At 40.7% G+C, this 22,867-nt stretch overlaps 2 protein-coding genes across 2 annotated transcripts in view; one reads left to right on the forward strand and one right to left on the reverse strand.

The window, feature by feature from the left end:
- LOC139471922 (neurotrimin-like) overlaps positions 1-22,867 on the forward strand; it is a 342,678-nt gene that overhangs the window by 112,977 nt on the left and 206,834 nt on the right. The gene's annotated exons all lie outside the window — the stretch shown is intronic.
- On the reverse strand, positions 19,601-20,461 carry LOC139454020 (proteoglycan 4-like). The gene has a single exon (XM_071235505.1). It carries the CDS (start codon positions 20,459-20,461, stop codon positions 19,601-19,603), a length of 861 nt encoding a protein of 286 aa, XP_071091606.1.

The following is a 22,867-nucleotide window of genomic DNA, read 5'->3' on the forward strand; positions in this document are numbered from 1 at the left end:
CAGGTGTTGCTATCTCTATGACTGCTTTCCGTAACGATGGAACAATTATGGCATGAAACAGTTATCATGTGTAAAGAATAATGCTAATCTAACATATGAAAAAAGTTGAGATATACATACAGGTATTTGTAGATTGAAATATTTCAGGTGCATTAGCCTATGCCGTTCATGTAAGATTGAGGCTTGCACATTTCACACGTTGCTAGCTATGGTGTCTATTTGTTACTTGATTACGAACACGCTAAACATACTCTGAAAACAAACAGTGCTTTCACGCCAACACACAAAACAGGTGAATTTGAAGACTTGAAAGTGAAGTTGTCTGACCCGTCGGCTGAGACCCTGGACAGATATTCACTTATCTTGTAGAGAAATAGCATTGCTTTCTCTGGTGCATAGGATACAAAGCCGCCTAATAGAGCTCCTGACAGGGTTTTGTCAAGTCGCCAACGCTGAAGGGCTAGCTCCGAGATGGATATGTGATCGAGGTAAAACAGTGCTCTTGTCATTCAGTAACAGATAAAGAAGGGTTTTGTTAATAATCGCTGGATTATGTTGTATCTATTCACTGTTGGAAGGGTAGTCCTTAGTAGGAGGAGCACGGTCTATGATCAGTCAGTGTGAAAGGAGATTTCATGTATCAGTATGCTATATGTACAAGTAAGTAATAGACCTATATATCTTGCTTGTCAATTTCAGCATGAAAGCATATATATATTACCAATAGGAAGACCGAAAAGTAATTGATAATTTGTTAATTTCCACTATATAAATAATGTGTTATTATAACTTATGTGTTCAGTGTAGGAATTTGTACATAGATTTTTATATAGTATGAGGTACTGATATCTTAAATATATGCTCAACAACAAGAGATTGTCAAATATATGCTCAAAAACTAGAGACTGTCAAATATATACTCAACAACAAGAGATTGTCAAATATATGCTCAACAACTAGAGATTGTCAAATTCTTGTCAATTTCAATATCCTTCACTCATGTTTAAACACAGGAGATTATCAATAGTTTGTTACTTTCAATATACTGTGTACATATTTAAACATTGCAACCAGTCAGTACCTAGTTATGGCAGATTGTACTGTATACATAGGACCATAAATGTTCATTTAGATCATTTAAAGTGCTCCGTGCTTGCCAGGTTCAATAGAACTAGTCAGGTTTTAACGGTGAATGGGGTCAATAACTTGTTGATTTCGATCAATCACATGCATATCAGAAAAGGAATAATGCATTTAGCTTTCAAATTTCAGTGTGATTATTCATGTTATTATATGTATCAGAAATATATTGGAAGAATGCCATTGAGTTTCTATATATAGTTAGGATTGTTATGCACAAAATGTTGCTTTTTTTCTCTTGAACTGGGGATTGAATAAAATGAATATGATTTCTTCCTCTGAGGTTCTCGTGCCTATCACTTCCTTCTTAACTCAGGGATTTCATGCTGTACAGACATTTACTGTGACTTCTCCTTGTGATGTTATCAGTAACTTTCTTCTTAATCTTCTACAAATTTGCTGCTTTTCCCTTCTTTAGTCTGTCTATCCCCCATTGTCTGCCTCAGACTTCGGTATGACTGGATGGTGTGACATAGCCAGAACATTGCTGATGGCGGCACAACACAACATTAACTCACTCCTACATCCAGGTCGGACTCTCGATTTCTCTTGTGTAGTTGTATTCACTGTGACTGTCTCCTTCTGCAGTGATACTATCACGGACTGTCTCCTTCTGCAATGATACTATCACTGATTTTCTCCTTCTTTTCTGATACTGTTACTGGTTTTCTCCTTCTGTTATGATATGTTTCAGAACTTTTCTCCTGGTATGATATTGTCACTGATTTTCTCCTGTTATATTTTCACAAATTTTCTTCTGCTATGATGCTATCACTGAAACCCCCTGTTATGATACTATTTGTGGATTCATTTAAGTGTCTCATTCTTGTCTTCAACTATTGGAGGGGGCATGGATAGCCCAGTCGTCTAAGGCGCTGTGATTCGCTGTGCAGAGTTGCGTCCCTTGGGCCTATGATTGTGGGTTCGAATCCCGGTTTGCCCCGATTATGTTTCTAGGTTTGTCAGCACCATACCTGTGCTCGTGGGTTTCACCGAAGTGGTAAACGTCTGAGACCTGCATCACTTCGGGCTTTCCTCCCACATTAAGCTGAAACGCCATGATATAACTGGAGTAATGTTAAAAGCGGCGTTAAACCCAACTCACTCACTCACTCACTCACTCACTCACTCACTCACTCACTCTACTACCGGAATCTGTAATGTTCTTCTTTGGTTCTGCGCGATATGACATTCCTTTCTCATGCAATGCTGTTTATCTATTTCTCTTTGTTCAGGCTTTTAAGTCTTTGGATCTCTGAAATATGACTGACTGATACTGTATTTTTTACACCAACAATGGACACAAGCAGTCACAGGGGAGAATGCAAGGGGTACACAAACTGCTGACCTAAGCCATAACTCAACTCTTTTCATTCAGGCACTCCCTCACTCATACAGGTGAATGTCACGGCAGGGTTTTACAAGATGTAACATGTTGGATGCAAATAATTTGTATTGCAAGGACACAATAAGGTATGTCTGTTTGAACGATTAAAAGAAAGTGAAGTGTTGGATTGCATCTAACATATAACTGACATTCTATTCTGGAAAGATATACACTGAGCTCAGGTGTCTTAACATTGAAATCCCCATCTGTTGTAGGCTAAAGGCTTCTGAGCAATGAGGGCGGTGGGGTAGCCTGGTGGTTAAAGTGTTCGCTCATCATGCTGAAGACCCGGGTTCGATTCCCAACATGGGTACAAAGTGTGAAGCCCATTTCTGGTGTGCCCCACCGTGATATTTCTGGAATATTGCTAAAAGCTATGTAAAACCATACTCACTCACTCACTCTGAGCAATGATATGACAGTAACATGTCGCCAGCCTGGGATCCCCAGGAAAAGAAAATATACTCACCGCCAAAAATAACGCAAACAATAGAAACATATAGAGAAGGATGTACATTAAGAAGAAATGTTTCCAATGTGTACCACTTGATGACAATCTAACAATCAGGCAAGTGTTACCACAGAGTGTCTTCATTTCTTTTCATGATATGCAACACATGATTTCAAAACTTAACATGCTAATCCTGCACGAGACAAATGGTGCATCTCGAGTCATGGAGCTATGACGTCACATGTGATGCATTCATGAGCATCGGTTCACACAACATACCAGTATGTTCGTTTGTGCATCAATCCCATCTAATATCTCTTGAACATGAGTAATTCTTCATATATTAACCAACATATAGTAAACTACGGTTATAACAAACATAAAGGGACCACTAATTTTAATTTGTTATAATCGTAGTTTGTAATTAGCATATGTACAACATATATTTATCAAATAGACAGGATCAAAAATAGTTCGCTATATCCATCAGTTTGTTATAAGTGTGTTCATTATAAACATAGTTTACTGTATATGGTATTCGTGTTTCTTTTGTCGATGAGTATAGACCTAGTTATGCCTTGTTATAATATATAACCAAATTCCAAGGTTTAGCTGAATCCCAGAGCTCATGTTAAGTTAACTTAAAACCCACTTACAATGTATGTTGTAGCTAGATATTTTGTAACGGGTTAATGGCATCCATCAGAATAATGCTTCTAATTGGAGACATCCTAACCTGCACCTAGTGATGGTAATCCTCTTGGTATTTCTCCACTCTCCCGATGTAATCTCCTTATCAATATAACATTTATGATACACTTGGCAACATATCAGGTATCACATGTACATTGAAGGCTTGCTTTTATTGCTGGTTATTCTAAGTTCCTGACCCAAAACAATACAAGGGAGGAAGCTGGTTTTACTGAGTACCTGGGTATATTAATCATGGACATTCTGGTGTTTTATCTTTGCGATGTATGTGTTGTGATTTGCAGAGATCTGGGAAGTACTTTTGAAGGAATGAAAACTGATGACAGGTGGTAGTTGTTTATGTTACAAACAGACCTGATACAAATGCGGATGTTCTGATATTAGTTTTGTTTCTGTGTTTGGTGAGCATTACCCACTGTCCCTAATCGAGACCAAAACAGTAGTTTTTTCAGGTGGTTTTACAGGAGAGGTTTCTTTTTTGGTGCTACAGTTTGAGAGTAATGTTATCTGGCAATTCTATCTCCCAGGATTGAATCCTAACTGTAACGTTTTCTTCAGCACAGACTGACAGAAATACAAATAAGTACTTGTATGTGTACTGATAGAAATGACTAACTGGATCGGGTGGTCAGGCTGGCTGACTTGGTAAATGCATGTCATCGTATCCCAATTGCGTGGATCAGTGCTCATGATGTCTATCCCTGGATTGTCTGGTCCAGATTCGATTATTTGCAGACGGCCGTCATATAGCTGGAATATTGCTGAGTGCGGCGTTAAACAACAAACAAACAAAATGATGGATATGAATAAGGGAACACATAGTTTTAGACACAGTAAAATGATATGCTATCATGTGTTCCCAGCCTTGTCTACCAATGAGGAAATACAGCTCTCAGCTGTACTGTGGGTCATCACTCGGAATGGTGTCTATTGAGGAAATGCAGCTCTCAGCTGTACTGTGGGTCATCACTCTGAATGGTGTCTATTGAGGAAATGCAGCTCTCAGCTGTACTGTGAGTCATCACTCTGAATGGTGTCTATTGAGGAAATGCAGCTCTCAGCTGTACTGTGGGTCATCACTCTGAATGTTGTCTATTGAGGAAATGCAGCTCTCAGCTGTACTGTGGGTCATCACTCTGAATGTTGTCTATTGAGGAAATGCAGCTCTCAGCTGTACTGTGAGTCATCACTCTGAATGGTGTCTATTGAGGAAATGCAGCTCTCAGCTGTACTGTGGGTCGTCACTCTGAATGGTGTCTATTGACGAAATGCAGCTTCAGCTGTACTGTGAGTCATCACTCTGAAAAGGATGAGTGCTCACACTTTCAACCACTGGTTTGTCTGATCCAGTACCAACCAGTTGAACGAGGCAGAACACCAATTTCCTTTCTATCCTTCTATTCTATAAGGATGTTAAACCCCATTTCACCTCACCTGAATAACCAGAGCAAAAGTCACAACAGCACCTTCACCAGGATGGTATTTTGAGATCGTTGCCTTCTGCACCTCCCATGTTGTGATGTAGTTGAAGACAGCAGAGGACACTTCACTCAATCGTATTTGTATGCATGTCTCAGGTCCTGGTGATATTGTCCCCTAGATGTATGACAGGCTGGATATATATGAGACCATATCCAATGTTTAGTAGGATTATCCATAGCTGATGTTGTATTGCAGCAGGCCATTACATTGGGAGAAGCAGTCCATATCTACTATACTGGTAATCATATATCATTTCAATTCATGTGATCACTTCTATGTCAAATAGATCACAGAATACTCAAAACTTTAACCCTATTTCTATCATATTTAGTAACTTTGTATGATAAAATCTACAAACGTAAGAAATATACCTGATTATATCTTGATATATAACAGTATGTACTTCATAAACATTCATATAAGTCCATGAATAATTTTAAAAAGCTGCAATAAATGGTATATTTCCTCCAAGGGTTAACAACCAATTTCACTGCTCCAATTCTTCATCATGACAAAAATAGACTGTCAATTCTTTAATCCCTGGCACATTCAGCAAGTACTTGTTAAGTCCGAGGTCTATGGTCTGTGTAGGGTCTGCTTTGTAGGACATATGGGGGCCTGTCCAGCCCAATTGAATAACTCATCTATGTAAGCATCCAGTTGAGGAACTAGCAGCCACTTTTTGTTACGTTCAGGCCCATTAATTCAGCCGAGGGCTTCTAAGAAGCTGTGTAAACAATCTCATTGAGGGAAACTGTTAATAGAAAAGTTTACCCGATCTCGTCTACGATATTGGTTGGCACGTGTCCCTGGGTAAATATCACAGGTAGCGAAATTGGGAAGGGCTTGTTACGCTCTGTACCGTAATGATGGCAAAGGAAGGTAGCACATAACTTGGCCATAACGTTTTAAAGATGGAATTTAGATTATTTCATTATCTTTTTTATATGGTTTGTTTTAATGATAGATATATTTAGGATTTATTAATAAATGGTGTTTATCATATTTTTTTTATACAAGTAGTGATTTAAGGTTGAGAATGTGCCAATTTATCATGATATGAGTCCATGACATTGTACCATGTAAGTTTGTTTGCATCTTGTTAGCATGTTGATTGCATATCCTCTGCACATCCAAACCTGGGTTCAAATGTAATTTTCAATCATGATCAGAGGCTAATCAAGTCACTCCTTTTGGAAACCATGTGTTTGACGATATATGCAAAGCTCTTGGAAAAGTGCATGCAACAGTATCACAGAAATAAATTATACCCACAAAAATAATGACTTTATAGCCATTTTAAGTTGCATTTAAGCTAGCTGAAGTGTGAGCAGAAAGTATCCTCAATTTCAGAAGACATTGTTTGGATGCTAAGGGTAAAATTACCTCTCTGACTGCATACTAGAAACTAGAGTTTTGACCTGTTTTAAGGGATTCATCTGGGTACTTCTGATATGATGCTCTTTTCAAAATATTCAACAAACCCCTGCTGTTGTATGTATATAGGATTCTATTTATGAAATGACATGTTCGTGCTGTACATCCTCCAGCAAGCAGTTCCAAGGGAGCAGGGAAAGAATGTCATTTTGACTACTGGTAGATGAATTTGTGTAATTTTGACATAATCTTGCATGTGTAACATGTCTTTTGTGAGTATACTATTTTTTTAATGACATTTATAAGACATACCTGCATTTATTCATAGAAAGGGGTTTTCCAATTCTAATGAAGGACTTTATCTAAGCCTTATTTTATTTTAGCCTTTTGGCATCTAGATGGGTTTTTTAATGTTTTGTAGGAACAAACTGTGATGGCAAACATTTAATTAATATTTGCATTCAATTATCTCAACATAAGTGTGAGATAAAAATGTATGGGATGAAAGGATTTAGATGGTCTGGCTGTGTCGATAGCTCCTGCATTTAGTAATTGGGCTGTGGTGATGACATCCTAATGCATCTCTATCAGGAATACTAGATATGAATGATAGGAGTGTTTCCCTACTTGAGATAATCCAGGTTCACAGAAGGTCAAGGGCTCCCCATTGCTGGGCATAGACCATAGCTGTGTAAAGTTGATAGGAATGTCAGTGTATAAAATAACGGAGGATATCATACCTTGTCATCCAGATGTATTTATCTTGTAACAAGCCACCATATTATTTTATTTTGTATTAAGTTCAGTATTTGAGATCTGCATTTTACTTTGACATTAGATAGCTTTGTTCAAATTGTTAATTCAATCAGATAGTGATGTAGTGAAACCTATTTTACTTATAGTTATTACCGGTAATATGAACCCGAAGCATTGGCTGGTATCACTCAAATATGTTTCAAATATTAAATTGCTTCCTGTATCCTCTGTGTGGCTTAAAAGGAAGTGTGTATACTAGGTTTCTGGATGGTGGTGCTACATCACTGAAGTTTCTGATACTGGTAGAGCAGCACATGTTTACCTTTGCCGTTACTTTTCATGATTTTCAGTAATATTTATAACTATTGACAGATAATCAAGACTTGATTATTCTCTGATGTGGACATTATATTTATTAGAAACTATAGCACACGTGTACCAGATTTATAAATGAAAGATTTTAAACCCAGCATCCATCTTTATTAGATCTACACTCTGACCCTATACCCACTTCACACACCCTACGCCACTTCACACACCCTACCCCACTCCACACTACCTACCCCACTTCACTCACCCTACCCCACTCCACACTACCTACCCCACTTCACACACCCTATCCTATTCCACACACTCTACCCCACTTCACACACCCTACCCCACTTCACACACCCAACCCTATTCCACACACCCTACCCCACTTCACACTCCCTACCCCACTTTTCACACCCTACCCTATTCCACACACCCTACCCCACTTCACACACCCTACCCCACTTCACATACCCTATCCCACTTCACACACCCTACCCCACTTCACACACCCTACCCCACTTCACACACCCTATCCCACTTCACACACCCTACCCTATTACACACCCTACCCTACTTCTCACACCCTACCCCACTTCACACTCCCTACCCTATTCCACACACCCTACCCCACTTCTCACAGCCTACCCTACTTCACACTCCCTACCCCACTTCACACACCCTACCCTATTCCACACACCCTACCCCACTTCACACTCCCTACCCCACTTCACACTCACTACCCCACTTCACACACCCTACCCCACTTCACACACCCTACCCCACTTCACACACCCTACCCCACTTCACACACCCTACCCTATTCCACACACCCTACCCCACTTCACACTCCCTACCCCACTTCACACTCCCTACCCCACTTCACACTCCCTACCCCACTTTACACACCCTACCCCACTTCACACACCCTACCCCACTTCACACACCCTACCCTATTCCACACACCCTACCCCACTTCACACTCCCTACCCCACTTCACACTCACTACCCCACTTCACACTCCCTACCCTATTCCACACACCCTACCCCACTTCACACTCCCTACCCCACTTCACACTCACTACCCCACTTCACACTCCCTACCCCACTTCACACTCACTACCCCACTTCACACACCCTACCCTATTCCACACACCCTACCCCACTTCACACTCCCTACCCCACTTCACACTCACTACCCCACTTCACACTCCCTACCCCACTTCACACACCCTACCCTACCCCACCCCACTTCACACACCCTACCCTATTCCACACACCCTACCCCACTTCACACTCCCTACCCCACTTCACACTCACTACCCCACTTCACACTACCTACCCCACTTCACACACCCTACCCCACTTCACACACCCTACCCCACTTCACACACCCTACCCTATTCCACACACCCTACCCCACTTCACACTCCCTACCCCACTTCACACTCACTACCCCACTTCACACTCCCTACCCTATTCCACACACCCTACCCCACTTCACACTCCCTACCCCACTTCACACTCACTACCCCACTTCACACTCCCTACCCCACTTCACACTCACTACCCCACTTCACACACCCTACCCTATTCCACACACCCTACCCCACTTCACACTCCCTACCCCACTTCACACTCACTACCCCACTTCACACTCCCTACCCCACTTCACACACCCTACCCCACTTCACACTCCCTACCCCACTTCACACACCCTACCCCACTTCACACACCCTACCCCACTTCACACACCCTACCCCACTTCACACACCCTACAGCATACTCCACTTCACACTCACTACCCTACTTCACACACCCTACCCCACTTCACACACCCTACCCCACTTCACACACCCTACCCTACTTCACACACCCTACCCCACTTCACACACCCTACCCCACTTCACACACCCTACACCATACTCCACTTCACACTCACTACCCCACTTCACACACCCTACCCCACTTCACACACCCTACCCCACTTCACACACCCTACCCCACTTCACACACCCTACCCCACTTCACACACCCTACCCCACTTCACACACCATACTCCACTTCACACACCCTACCCCACTTCACACACCCTACCCCACTTCACACACCCTACCCCACTTCACACACCCTACCCCACTTCACACTCCCTACCCCACTTCACACACCCTACCCCACTTCACACACCCTACCCCACTTCACACTCCCTACCCCACTTCACACACCCTACCCCACTTCACACACCCTACCCCACTTCACACTCCCTACCCCACTTCACACACCCTACCCCACTTCACACACCCTACCCCATACTCCACTTCACACACCCTACCCCACTTCACACTCCCTACCCCACTTCTCACACCCTACCCCACTTCACACTCCCTACCCCACTTCACACACCCTACACCATACTCCACTTCACACACCCTACCCCACTTCACACACCCTACCCCACTTCTCACACCCTACCCCACTTCACACTACCTACCCCATACTCCACTTCACACACCCTACCCCACTTCACACACCCTACCCCACTTCACACACCCTACCCCATACTCCACTTCACACACCCTACCCCACTTCACACTCCCTACCCCACTTCTCACACCCTACCCCACTTCACACTCCCTACCCCACTTCACACACCCTACACCATACTCCACTTCACACACCCTACACCATACTCCACTTCACTCTCCCTACCCCACTTCACACACCCTACACCATACTCCACTTCACACACCCTACACCATACTCCACTTCACACACCCTACACCATACTCCACTTCACACACCCTACACCATACTCCACTTCACACACCCTACCCCACTTCACACACCCTACCCCATACTCCACTTCACACACCCTACCCCACTTCACACTCCCTACCCCACTTCTCACACCCTACCCCACTTCACACTCCCTACCCCACTTCACACACCCTACACCATACCCCACTTCACACACCCTACACCATACTCCACTTCACACACCATAACCCACTTAAATACATCCTACATCCAAACCTTAACCACCAACCTAACTCATCCTATACATAGGGGGGAGCACAGGTGGCACAGTGGTGTAAGAGGCTACAATTCAGCTGAGCAATGGTTCAAGTCCCAGATTTGCCCTGATTATGATCCTTGGTTTGTAAGTGCCATACCCATGTATCACTAACACAAACTGTATCACATTGTGCTCTCATCAATCTGACACCCTGTGATATGACTGAAATACTGTTCAAATCCAACTCACTCACCCACTCATGAGCTTAAAGCAACAGAACTTCTAACATGCATGTATCACTGCCACCATTGTATTGATTATGTATTGTGTAGATTGTAAATTGGTACACGCCCACTGCATAGAAAATACAGAAGTGGGATACGTTCCCCTTTTTAGGTATTTAGAACTAACACCATCGCAATTTCTTTGATATTTCTGAGGCTCCAGACTGAATTTCCTCAAAAATCAGACTTGACATATGAAACTGCACAAATTACCTGTAAGAGAGTTTATGTAAACAGTTAATTTCAGTACTTCAAGGGCTGTTTTCTTAGATCCAGAACTTTTCCATTTTTTAACAATATTGGAAGAATTCGGACCACCAAGACTCACACAAAAAAATACAGTTGTAAATGAGGTCAGCTGTCACGTCTCGGGGCAGCCATCCATATTCCGCTGCATGTGCACCACATGTGTAGGGGATGCTTGGCTTAGGTTTGGGATTTCTTATCAATATTACCGCAATAAATGACAGTTTTGACTAGTTGATTTATGCTGCGCGGAAGTCAATAGTTATTGATAGCAGCCCCATGGCGTTGATTCCATGTTTGATATCACTGCACAAAGTTGTTATCATTGAAATTCTTCGAAACATATGTAGAACCCAGTATTGGTTAGGTTTAAGAGAATCTATATTCATCACAGTTTTATGGATAACAGCTTCTTTATTCTATGTAGACAAAGGACTGCTTCTTTCCCCTTCATCAGGTGAATCACTGGGTGATATATATTGGATATATATATATATATATATATATATATATATATATAATAAAATAATAAAGTCCACGTTAGTCCATCATCTTCTTTATATCAGTTTCAGACATAGTACTTTCGCTGTCTCATGACAGCTCTTCAGTGTAACTGACAATGACATATAATTATATATAAAATATATTATCATATATCATAATATAGTGAGTATAGATTATATGTCATTGTCAGTTACACTGAAGAGCTGTCATGAGACGGCGAAAGTACTGTCTGAAACTGATATAAAGAAGATGATGGACTTACGTGGACTTTATTATTTTATTATATATTACATGTACACCGAGTGAACATTTACCTCATTTTTATCCCCCGCCACGAAGTGGATGGGGGATATAGAAATGGGTGCCGTCTGTCCGTCCTTCCATCCGGCCGTCATATTTCGTTTCCGGAGCAGATCTTGAAAACCGTACCATATTTCTTCACCATATTTTGCACATTGATAGGTCTAGTGGTGAACTGGTGTCTTTTGATAGTTTGGGATTTTTAAAAAAAATTATTTTTCGAGTTTCCATGGCAACGACTTTAAGAAATTAAGGCTAGGCCAGCTAACGTGGGTACTTGGGATGGGCTGGACCTGAGTAGGACCCAGGTACCCACAGTAGTCACGTATTGTTTGATGGCTAAAATTCACTATAACTCCATGGTTACGCTACACTAATGTTCGCATTTCTTTCTGACTATGCATGCATTTCTTCTGACTTTTATATGCTTAAATAAAGAGACAGCTTCAGTGTATGCATGTCCAGATTGGTTTGTACGTGTATCTGAAACAATTCCCACGGAGACATTTGGTACCCAACTCTTGAGACCTACAGTGGGTATCCGAGTCGAGTCGGGTCGGGTACTGGGGTAGTAAATCTGGACTCTTCCTAGTCATAGAAGAAATTGAATGTGTTGTGATGAAACTCATGTTGATCCAGCTAATGAAGAAATCTCGTTATGTTCTGCTTGCTTCTGATTGCTAGCGACCACTCGGCTATGCCAGTATCTGATCATGGGTTTAAGTCCAAGATTCCCTCTTATTATAAAATTTGGTTTGTCAGAACCATACTGATGTTCATTGCATTTTAAATGTGAATAATTGCCTTGCCTTTGCATGTGTTTGTAGTGTCACAGGTCCAGCAGGATATGGTTTTCATTTCACAAACCCCTAGTATCATTACTATTTGACTATTTGATTATTTGATAGTGATTCACAAACTCATGCTTATGATATAGTAATAAACTAGGACCTGGGCCATCTTGGACAAAGCGATCTTAGCGCTAAGATGATCGTAACTCCCATACTTTAACATAGGCTTACAATAGTCGTAGCGCTAAGATCACTTTGTGCAAGTGGGCCCTGGTTGTATTTCAGCAGCTGAAAATCAACAACTGCTTGAATATTGTGTGTAAAGTACAGTTTACTCATTTGAAAGATAACAACAGACAATAGCATTGAGAATTATTATCTCCTGTATGAATTAGTGGTGCAAGTTATGACTTACTGTGGAAATGTTTTATCTATATAATTACCCAAGACTGGGATTATTTGTAAATAAAACCATTAATTTACAGACGTTAACATTCTGAAGACTTGGTTATCAGCAAAACTATTTTTTGCATGCAATTAGAGACCATATACTTAGTAGATAAACATGCTGTGTTTTCTAAATAGAGCTAGCTTGTTTCCTGCAGATGTAACCATGCTATCTCTACCTTTCTACCTGAAAATTATATGGTAACAAATTTCTGGAACTACGACTTACTGGAAGCCAGGAGATGGGTTTGGTATTTTCACTGGCACTTAACAAGTACATGTATTCATTACTGATCTATCTATAAGTTGTGTGAGCTTGAATTGGGTGTTATGACGAAAAAGTAAAATTTTAATGAGTAAAATGTTATTGTATGAAGCTTAATTTCGTATGTATGGTTTTGAGTACCATGGAAATGAAGATTATATCAGAATATTATAATTGGATTACATGTTGAAAATGTGGTATGATATGCATGTGCATTTCATGATAGTGTTGCTCTTAAAGGGGGTCTTGTCCCTGTACAGTCATGCTATTACTGCCTAGATGTAAAGGGCGTTCCAGATTGAAACATTAGAGTGAGTGAGTGAGTTGGGTTTAACGCTGCTTTTAACATTATTCCAGTTATATCACGGCGTGTCAGCTTAATGTGGGAGGAAAGCCCAAGTGATGCAGGTCTCAGATGTTTACCACTTCGGTGAAACCCACGAGCACGGGTATGGTGCTGACAAACCTAGAAACATAATCGGGGCTAACCAGGATTCGAACCCACAATCATAGGTTTCTGGCGTGCCCAAGGGACGCAGCTCTGCATAGGGAATCGCGGCGCCTTGGACGACTGGGCCACCCGTGCCCCCTTGAAACATTAGAAGTGACAGGGGCTAATGGATACATTTATAAAATCTTCACAAAAAGAGAGAGGTAAAATGGCAATAGACAATGAATAAGACAATAACAGCAATGTTGTCAAATAGTATTTCTAAATTTCTTGCCACAATGTCATCTACTTCAGTCCTTGGCTGTAAAAGGCAACTCTGCTTGTTGTAACAGGTGACAAACGGGAACGGGTGGTCAGGCTTGCTGACATGGTTGATGCATGTAATTGAATCCCAAATGTTGATTGATGCTCATGATGTCAATCACTGGATTGTCTGGTCCAGATTTTATTATTTACAGACTGCCATCATATGGCTAGAGTGCAGCGTTAAACAACAAACAAGCAAAATCAATTGAAACATATACCTTTAACCAGTCAAATAGAGAAGTACTGACATATTGATCATTGAATAGCCTTAAGACGATTTTTCCTATGTGAATGAAATTTCTTTACCAAAGGATTATGCTGTTCAGTCAAATAAATACAGTTGAATATATTTATTATAAATATCCATTTTTTTAAGGTACATCACAGATTACCCTGGTGTGTCATAACTAAGTATGGTTCTATGCCACTTTAAGCAATATTCCAGCAATATCACGGCGGGGGACACCAGAAATGGGCTTCACACAATGTACCCATGTCAGGAATCGAACCTGGGTCTTTGGCATGACGAGCGAACGCTTTAACCACTAGGCTATCTGACCGCCCACTAACCTAAAGAACTAGTGGGACTAACACCAACCAAGAATAATCAGACTGCATAATTTATCACAACTTATATTATATCCAGTTGGTGCTCACAAGTCTGGAAAATAAATTTGTTAAAGATTTTGAATCTGTCTCCTCAAAATTCCTTTCAAGTTTAGTAGAGTTTGTTATTTATGAATTTCAAATTACCTTTTAGATAAGAGCTTCCTTGAAAGTGAAGTATAAAACTGCTACAGGTTATTAGTTTATCTGTTATTATTTATCATGGTCTTTTCATGCGGCTGACAGAGTCAGACCCTGATAACAAATGAGTTGAGATAAATGACAGCATTTGATGAAATGACACGTGGAGGCACACCAATTGCAATAAATATGTCATTATATGTCACTTTCGTGTCTCCATGTTTACATTATATGATAAAAGTTTTAAATCAATGTCCGAAATCTTTTGTTATGGATGATTTAGCAAGCCGAGTTAAACCTCTGTATTATTGTCATTTTCTTGTTCGTCTGCAACAGTCATGCAATCGGTTTCTGTCAGTGGGGAAAGTCTTAAATCAAACTACAATGTTTGATGTCCAATCATAAACATATTTAACTGAGTATATCTGTGACAAGAGTAGGGCAAAGCCCTAGTGGGTATCTGTGTTACAATCTTAGGACTTGGCATTATCATGCACTGCTCTCAACAGAGTCAGGTCAGAGGTAGATTTAAACGTGCATGTCTGGAAAATAAAGGTCAACTCTGATTCGAGTCCATGCGGCCAATAGCCCATTAGACAACTGTCAACTTTGACTCATAGTAGTCGTAGATCTTGCTAATTAGGTAGGAGTATTATTCTTGGTATTGTAGAAATAAGATTAGGCTTGTCAGGTGTTATTTTGTTTTACAGTGAGGATATATTTAACTACAGGTAGTAATTGCTTACTGATCAAGTTCTACATCATGGAAACTTGAGATAAGAGGGGAAAACTACAAATAGGTTCTTATACTGGTTCTGTTTAAGGAATCAAACCTAGGTCTTTGATGTAATGGGCAAATGCTTTAACCACTGGGCTATCCCAGCCATGTAATGGGTCCCACATGTTGTACCTAGTCAGGGAAATATCCATGGTCTTTGATGTGATGAGTGAACAATTTGTCCGCCATGCTACCTGACTGCCTCATGAAGTAGTACAGAGAGTGAACACCTTTTGTCCTCCCTAGCCTAGGTTGGTATTAATATGAAATGAGTACTGTTTTATGATATGCATGTATTCATTCATATTTTATATCTTATTGCTGTTATTATCTAGGGTAGCCTAGTGGTTAAGGCATTCGCTCGTCACGCCAAAGACCCAGGTTCGATTCCCCACATGGGTACAATGCGTGAAGCTCATTTCCGGTGTCCCCCGCCGTGATATTGCTGGAATATTGCTAGAAGTGGCGTAAAACCATACCCTCTCTCTGTCATCTGGCGTTCAATTGATCTGAGTGAGTGAGTGAGTGAGTATGGTTTTACGCCGCTTTTAGCAATATTCCAGCAATATCACGGCGGGGGACACCAGAAATGGGCTTCACACATTGTACCCGTGTCGAGAATTGAACACGGGTCTTCGGCATGACGAGCTAACGCTTTAACCACTAGGCTACCCGACCGCCCCCAATTGATCTGAAACATTTGATGTCACATCATATTGTCTAGACTAACATATAGTCTATGAATTCTTTTATTACACAATACATTTCTCTCTCTAAAATTAAGACAAATAATTTTCCAGATGTTGATTAAAAAGAGCTTGCTAGACTTGCTTTTGTATATGTATCTAAACTGGTTTTGTTTTCATAAAATAAATATATTCCACAGTCATGGTGCAGGACTACATATTGTTGTATTGATTTATTATAGAATGAAGATCTTGTACCAATATGTTAAATACAGGAAGAGTTGCCTGTGAATATCCAGGTTCGAATTGGTCTTCAGCAACCCATGCTTGTCATATGAGACTACAAATGCTTTTCCGTAAGAAGCAACTAACAGGATCGGGTGGTCAGGCTCGCTGACTTGGTTGATGCATGTCATTGTACCCCAGTCCGTAGATTATGCTCATGATGTCACTCAATGGATTATCTGGTCGATATTCGATTATTTACTGACCGCTGTCATAAAGCTGAATATTGCTGAGCGCGGTTTTAGTAACAAACAAACAAGAAGAGTTATAGGAGTTTATATACATAGGTTGGTAGTTTGATTTGTTGTTTAATGCCGCACTCAGCAATACTCCACCTTTAACAGTATTCCAGTTATATCACGGCGTGTCAGCTTAATGTGGGAGATAAGCCCGAAGTGATGCAGGTGTCAGACGTTTACTTATTTAGTGAAACCCACTAGCACGGGTATTGTGATGACAAACCTAAAACATAATTGGGGTGAATCCTGGATTCTGAAATAGGACTGTGACCAGGTACAGAAAGCCCCAGCAGCCTCTCCCCAACTCTTCGACTGGGAATACAGGTTAAGGAACCCCATTGGAAGTATATGCTTTGTTTGTCTAATTACAAAGTGTGATTGCGTTTTTAAAAACAAATACCCGCAAAGCAAGCTTGCATAGGCATTTCTGCCAAAATAAATTGTGTTGTGATGTGTAGAACAATTTAATGATGAGCTATTTGAAGTCAGCCACTTCATGATTTACACGGCTGTCAGGCTGTTATTGAAGATGCATGTTTTGCAAGTTATTCATTTATATCATGATTCATGCAACCCTTTTATCACATTGAAAGCCCAAAGTGATGTTATTAAAAACCTGATGTTTACTTTTCACCAAAATGGGAATTCATATTGAACAATAAATCATTTACCAACTAAATTTCAAATTCACTTTGATACTAAATTATAATGATAATATCAAGCATATTGACAATTTTGAACTAAAACAATCTCAAGGATCACATTTTTATATTTTGCCTAAATACTTTTCTTCTGCTGAATATGCGATATATGTGGCGATTATCAAGATAAATAACAGAAGCATGACTCCTTGTCAGAACAAGCAGTCAATAAATCTTGAAGAAGGTTGATGAATTACCGATAAGAATGTTCAAATTGAATTCTATTTTATTGACATTGACAATTTTGCATTTAAGGATAAATTTAAACATTTTTATGCCCCGAATATAGTCGATGCCCCGTCTGTCCATCTGTCCATAATCATTTCGTTTCCGGAGCGTAACTAAAACAATTCCAATATTTTTAGACAGAAATTGCCATATATATCAAACAGGTCCTCCAATGGTGCCTTTTGCTATTTACAAATTTTTGGCATTTCTATTTTACTTGATTTCCATGGAAACAATTTTTACTTAGTCTCATAAGGGGGTGGATTTCATTTCCGGAGTGCAACTAAAAAAACGTTCAATATCTTTCAACAAAACTTGGCACATATATCACAAAGATCCTTAAGTCTTAGTCTCAAAAGGTTGGGGGTAGGTGTTGTTTCTGTAGCACAACTTGAAGACTATGAAAGACTTCTCATCCAAACCTGGTACATGTATTAATTAAGGGCTGAAGGGGGCGGTGGAGTAGCCTAGTGGTTAAAGCGTTCGCTCGTCATGCCGAAGACCTGGATTCGATTCCCCACATGGGTACAATGTGTGAAGCCCATTTCTGGTGTCCCCCGCCATGATATTGCTGGAATATTGCTAAAAGCGGCGTAAAACCATACTCACTCACTCACTCAAGGGCTGAAGGGGTGCCTTTTGCTATTTAGGAATTTAAAAAAAAACCGATGTCCTGTTTCCATGGCATCAAGTTTTACTTTGACTTTGTTCTTAGTTGTGTGTCTGTCCAGACCATATCTCTTAAACTTTCTTAAAACTGTGCACACACAAAGACCAGGCTGTCAACTGCTGCCTTTTACTATTTATGAATTTTAGAATTTATGTTTTTCCTGTTTCCACGGCAACACTTTCGATTTTGACTCTGTTCATAGTGGTGTGTTCCTGACATAGAAATACAAAATTCCGAATCCCAGTTCTATAGTATTGTTTTGATAGTTCAATAAGTACTCTTGTATACGGACAGACGGATTAGATAGAAATTATCTCATCAAGATAGACTTAAAGCTACAGTCATTTGTTCTTTCGATTTTTGTGGGGCCAGGGAAGATTTGTCATCTTCTGATGACGCTTATTTTCACAGTGTATCGCTCCGTCATCAGCAGTTTAATCATACTGAAAATAATTTGTCTATGTTCAATTGCACTTTCAAATGGATAATAAACTTTGAAATAACTCTCTGTGAAATGTATGTGTACCTAAAGTTGACAAAGAAATAATGACAATACATGTATATAAGCTTCTCCTTTGATGAACAGCTATATCAGCATCACAGTGACAATCAGAACAAAGTACATGGTTATTCAGTGGATAGCTGTACTGAACTTGTTGTTAAGTGGTCGTACGAGACTCGTAGTTCTGAAAATTGTTGTAAAGCAAATTATAGTACCATTGATAGCTGGTAAGTGAATTATTACCTGTGTCCTGTTATATTTCAGTCAGCTTGCCAATTCAGACACAGCATAAACCATTTCAGTTCGACTGATAATCGCTATGATCCTGTGTGTATATGAAATGCATTGTCAGCATTTAGAGGCTTAATTTTGTCATAAACTGTGTCAACCTGTCCATCAAATGAAGAATTTGGAATATATGCAGGGATTAGATTGTTTGCTATTATTTTTATCAGCACTTTGGTTGAGATTACTGTGTCATGGGTTGTAGTCAGAAACCATCTGTCCGAGCACAAGGTCACAGGGTCATTGGATGTGACTATTGCTGGTACAATAGCATTGTTGTTGGTGTAGTTGCAGGTTGCTGCATTGTTGTTGGCGTAGTTGCAGGTTGCTGCAATGTTGTTGGTGTAGTTGCAGGTTGCTGCATTGTTGCTGGTGTAGTTGCAGGTTGCTGCATTGTTGCTGGTGTAGTTGCTGGTTGATGCATTGTTGTTGGTGTAGTTGCTGGCTGCTGCAATGTTGTTGGTGTAGTTGCTGGCTGCTGCAATGTTGTTGGTGTAGTTGCTGGCTGCTGCAATGTTGTTGGTGTAGTTGCAGGTTGCTGCATTGTTGTTGGTGTAGTTGCAGGATGTTGCAATGTTGCTGGTGTAGTTGCAAGTTGCTGCAATGTTGCTGATTTAGTTGCAGGTTGTTGCAATGTTGCTGGTGTAGTTGCAGGTTGTTGCAATGTTGTTGGTGTAGTTGCAGACTGCTGCATTGTTGCTGGTGTAGTTGCAGGTTGCTGCATTGTTGCTGGTGTAGTTGCAGGTTGCTGCAATGTTGCTGATTTAGTTGCAGGCTGCTGCAATGTTGTTGATGTAGTTGCTGGCTGCTGCAATGTTGCTGGTGTAGTTGCTGGCTGCTGCAATGTTGCTGGTGTAGTTGCAGGTTGTTGCAATGTTGCTGGTGTAGTTGCAGGCTGCTGCATTGTTGTTGGTGTAGTTGCAGGTTGCTGCATTGTTGTTGGTGTAGTTGCTGGCTGCTGCAATGTTGTTGGTGTAGTTGCAGGTTGCTGCATTGTTGTTGGTGTAGTTGCAGGTTGCTGCATTGTTGCTGGTGTAGTTGCTGGCTGCTGCATTGTTGTTGGTGTAGTTGCAGATTGCTGCAATGTTGTTGGTGTGGTTGCAGGTTGCTGCATTGTTGCTGGTGGTGTAGTTGGAACACATCCAAGTCAGAATTTTCAGAATGTGAAAAGTTCTGGTTAGTGGTGTATAGATGAAGAACAAACAACAAATTTGAAATTCCTGTTTTTCCTGGTTTGTTTTATTGCATAACATGTATTTAAATTCTCGATGCTTCAAGAGCCCACTACTGTTATGAACACACTCCTCAGTCTCAGTCATCAGTGTCACTGTGTTAGATTCATCATGCCAACCAATCACTACCTTCCCAATACCTGGGCTGCTCCGGCAGGCACTGTCTGAACACCTCTCTGTCCTTACACAGACATTATATTTACCCCCGCATGTTGTCCCTCATGCACATCTGAACACCTCTCTGTTCTTACACAGACATTATATTAACCCCCGCATGTTGTCCCACATGCACATCTGAACACCTCTCTGTTGTTAATGGACATTATCAGCGATAGAAACTAACATTGTTACTCCACAAGTCCTTATAATGATAACATATAGCAAAACCCCTAAAAATGGCAAATTTCTACTGGTCCTTATGCTACCGTAACTATTGGTCAGTTTGGCAAGGACTACAGGGCTAGTGCCAATTTCTAGTGCTGATTATGAACACCTCTTTCCCATGACACATGCATTAGGAACAGGTCATATATTGCAGGGGTGGGTTGGTCAGAGTTCGTTTTATGCACACATATACTGAAAATAATGACCCCCATATATCATGATCGACCCTCCCCATGTCCTTGTTCATTTTTTCATGATCCTGAAAAGACAAAATGCTAAAGCACTCTCTATTTTATTATAAATGTCCATTTTTTCATGACTCTCCTCAAATATGTGTATTCATCTTTTATGACCTCCCTTAGAGACGTCAGATTTTGATCACCTTCCCCTTATTCCCTCTGACCCACCCTCCTCTAAAATCAGTGACCACTCCCTAAAATATCTGACAACAATTACATTAAAATCAGATCTTAGTTCTCGCTACCGCTAAACAAAGATCTGAGGATACCCCATTACAGGTCATGTCAGAACGACCTTTCATCCAACCAATCAGAGCGTCGCATACCAGATCATGAAAGTGACAGTCGGAATGTGTTTTCTATTCATGCAACCTCAAAATATTTAACAGAGGGTATTCCAAACGACAGTTACAGGTTTTATGATTATATCCATCCAATCTAGGCCATCTATTAGCCATTCCAGGATGTTCTTTTGATCAGTTTTAAAATCTTAAATGGAGAATATGTCAAAATATATTTCAAAGCGTAGTCGCCAGTTTGAAACTAGTGTCATAAAGCTCAAGAAAACTGCCTTCTGATTGGCTAATGTTAATTTCTTGCCAGTCATTTCATTGGTCGGTCAAAGTTCGCGAAAGGTCATTCTGACGTGACCTGTAATGGGATGTTGTCAGATGTTTGTTTGGCGGTAGCGAAAATTAAGATCTGATTTTAATGTGATTGCTGTGACAAGGACATTATGTGAACACCTCTGAACTGTGGTAAAAAGGCATCATACAACTCAGGCATCAGTCAGCACACCAGTGAATTCAAGCATGTAGCTATAACCAAACACAAATGTACACTCAGTCATTTTGAATGAGACAGATCGAAATACTAATTTGTGCTACCTTCTGCATTATTCAATACTAATGATCGCTCAATATCTGGTATTATTTTCCATAATACAATGAAAAAAGTCTGTTACCCCAAACACCTGTGGCATTTTATTTCAAAGCTTTGTATAATTACTCTCAGCAGCTTGACTGTTTTCACACAGCATTCATAACCTGGTGTGTAGATGCATCTGCAAAATCAGGAGATGTGTGATCGTCCGTGTCTTGTGTGATAGTAAATACTGCTTTACTATCAGATGCCAGGGCACGGGTGTCCCAGTCAACTAAGCTGCAATTCCCTGTGCAGAGTTGCGTCCCTTTGGCACCCAGAAACCAATGATAGGTTCGATTCCCGGTTCGCCCTGATTATGTTTCTGGGTTTGTCATTACCATACCCGTCATGGGTTTCACCCAAGTGGTAAACGTCTGAGACGTTCATCACTTCAGGCTTTCCTCCCACATTAAGCTGACACGCTGTGATATGACTTGAATACTGTTTAAAGCATGGTTAAACCCAACTCACTCACTCACTACTGTTGGATGCAGGGGCATCGGTGGCCCAGAGTTGCATCCCTTAGAAAACTCTGATCGTGGATTCGCTGTACATTTATGTTAAACCCAACTCACTCACTCACTACTATGTTGGATGCAGGGGCATCGGTGGCCCAGAGTTGCATCCCTTAGAAAACTCTGATCGTGGATTCGTTGTACATTTATGTTTCTCGATTTTGTCAACATCATACCCATGTTCGTGGGTTTCACCAAAAGATGAAAACATCCACGACCTGCATCA

The sequence above is a fragment of the Haliotis cracherodii genome, unplaced genomic scaffold (genome assembly GCF_022045235.1).
Source record: "Haliotis cracherodii isolate W230 unplaced genomic scaffold, xgHalCrac1.p SCAF_1, whole genome shotgun sequence".
In the NCBI taxonomy this organism is placed as follows: domain Eukaryota; kingdom Metazoa; phylum Mollusca; class Gastropoda; order Lepetellida; family Haliotidae; genus Haliotis; species Haliotis cracherodii.

Excerpts from the sequence above, each read along its gene's own strand:
- LOC139454020 (XM_071235505.1), bottom strand. The coding sequence starts at position 20,461 with ATGCAGCAACCTGCAACCACACCAACAACATTGCAGCAATCTGCAACT.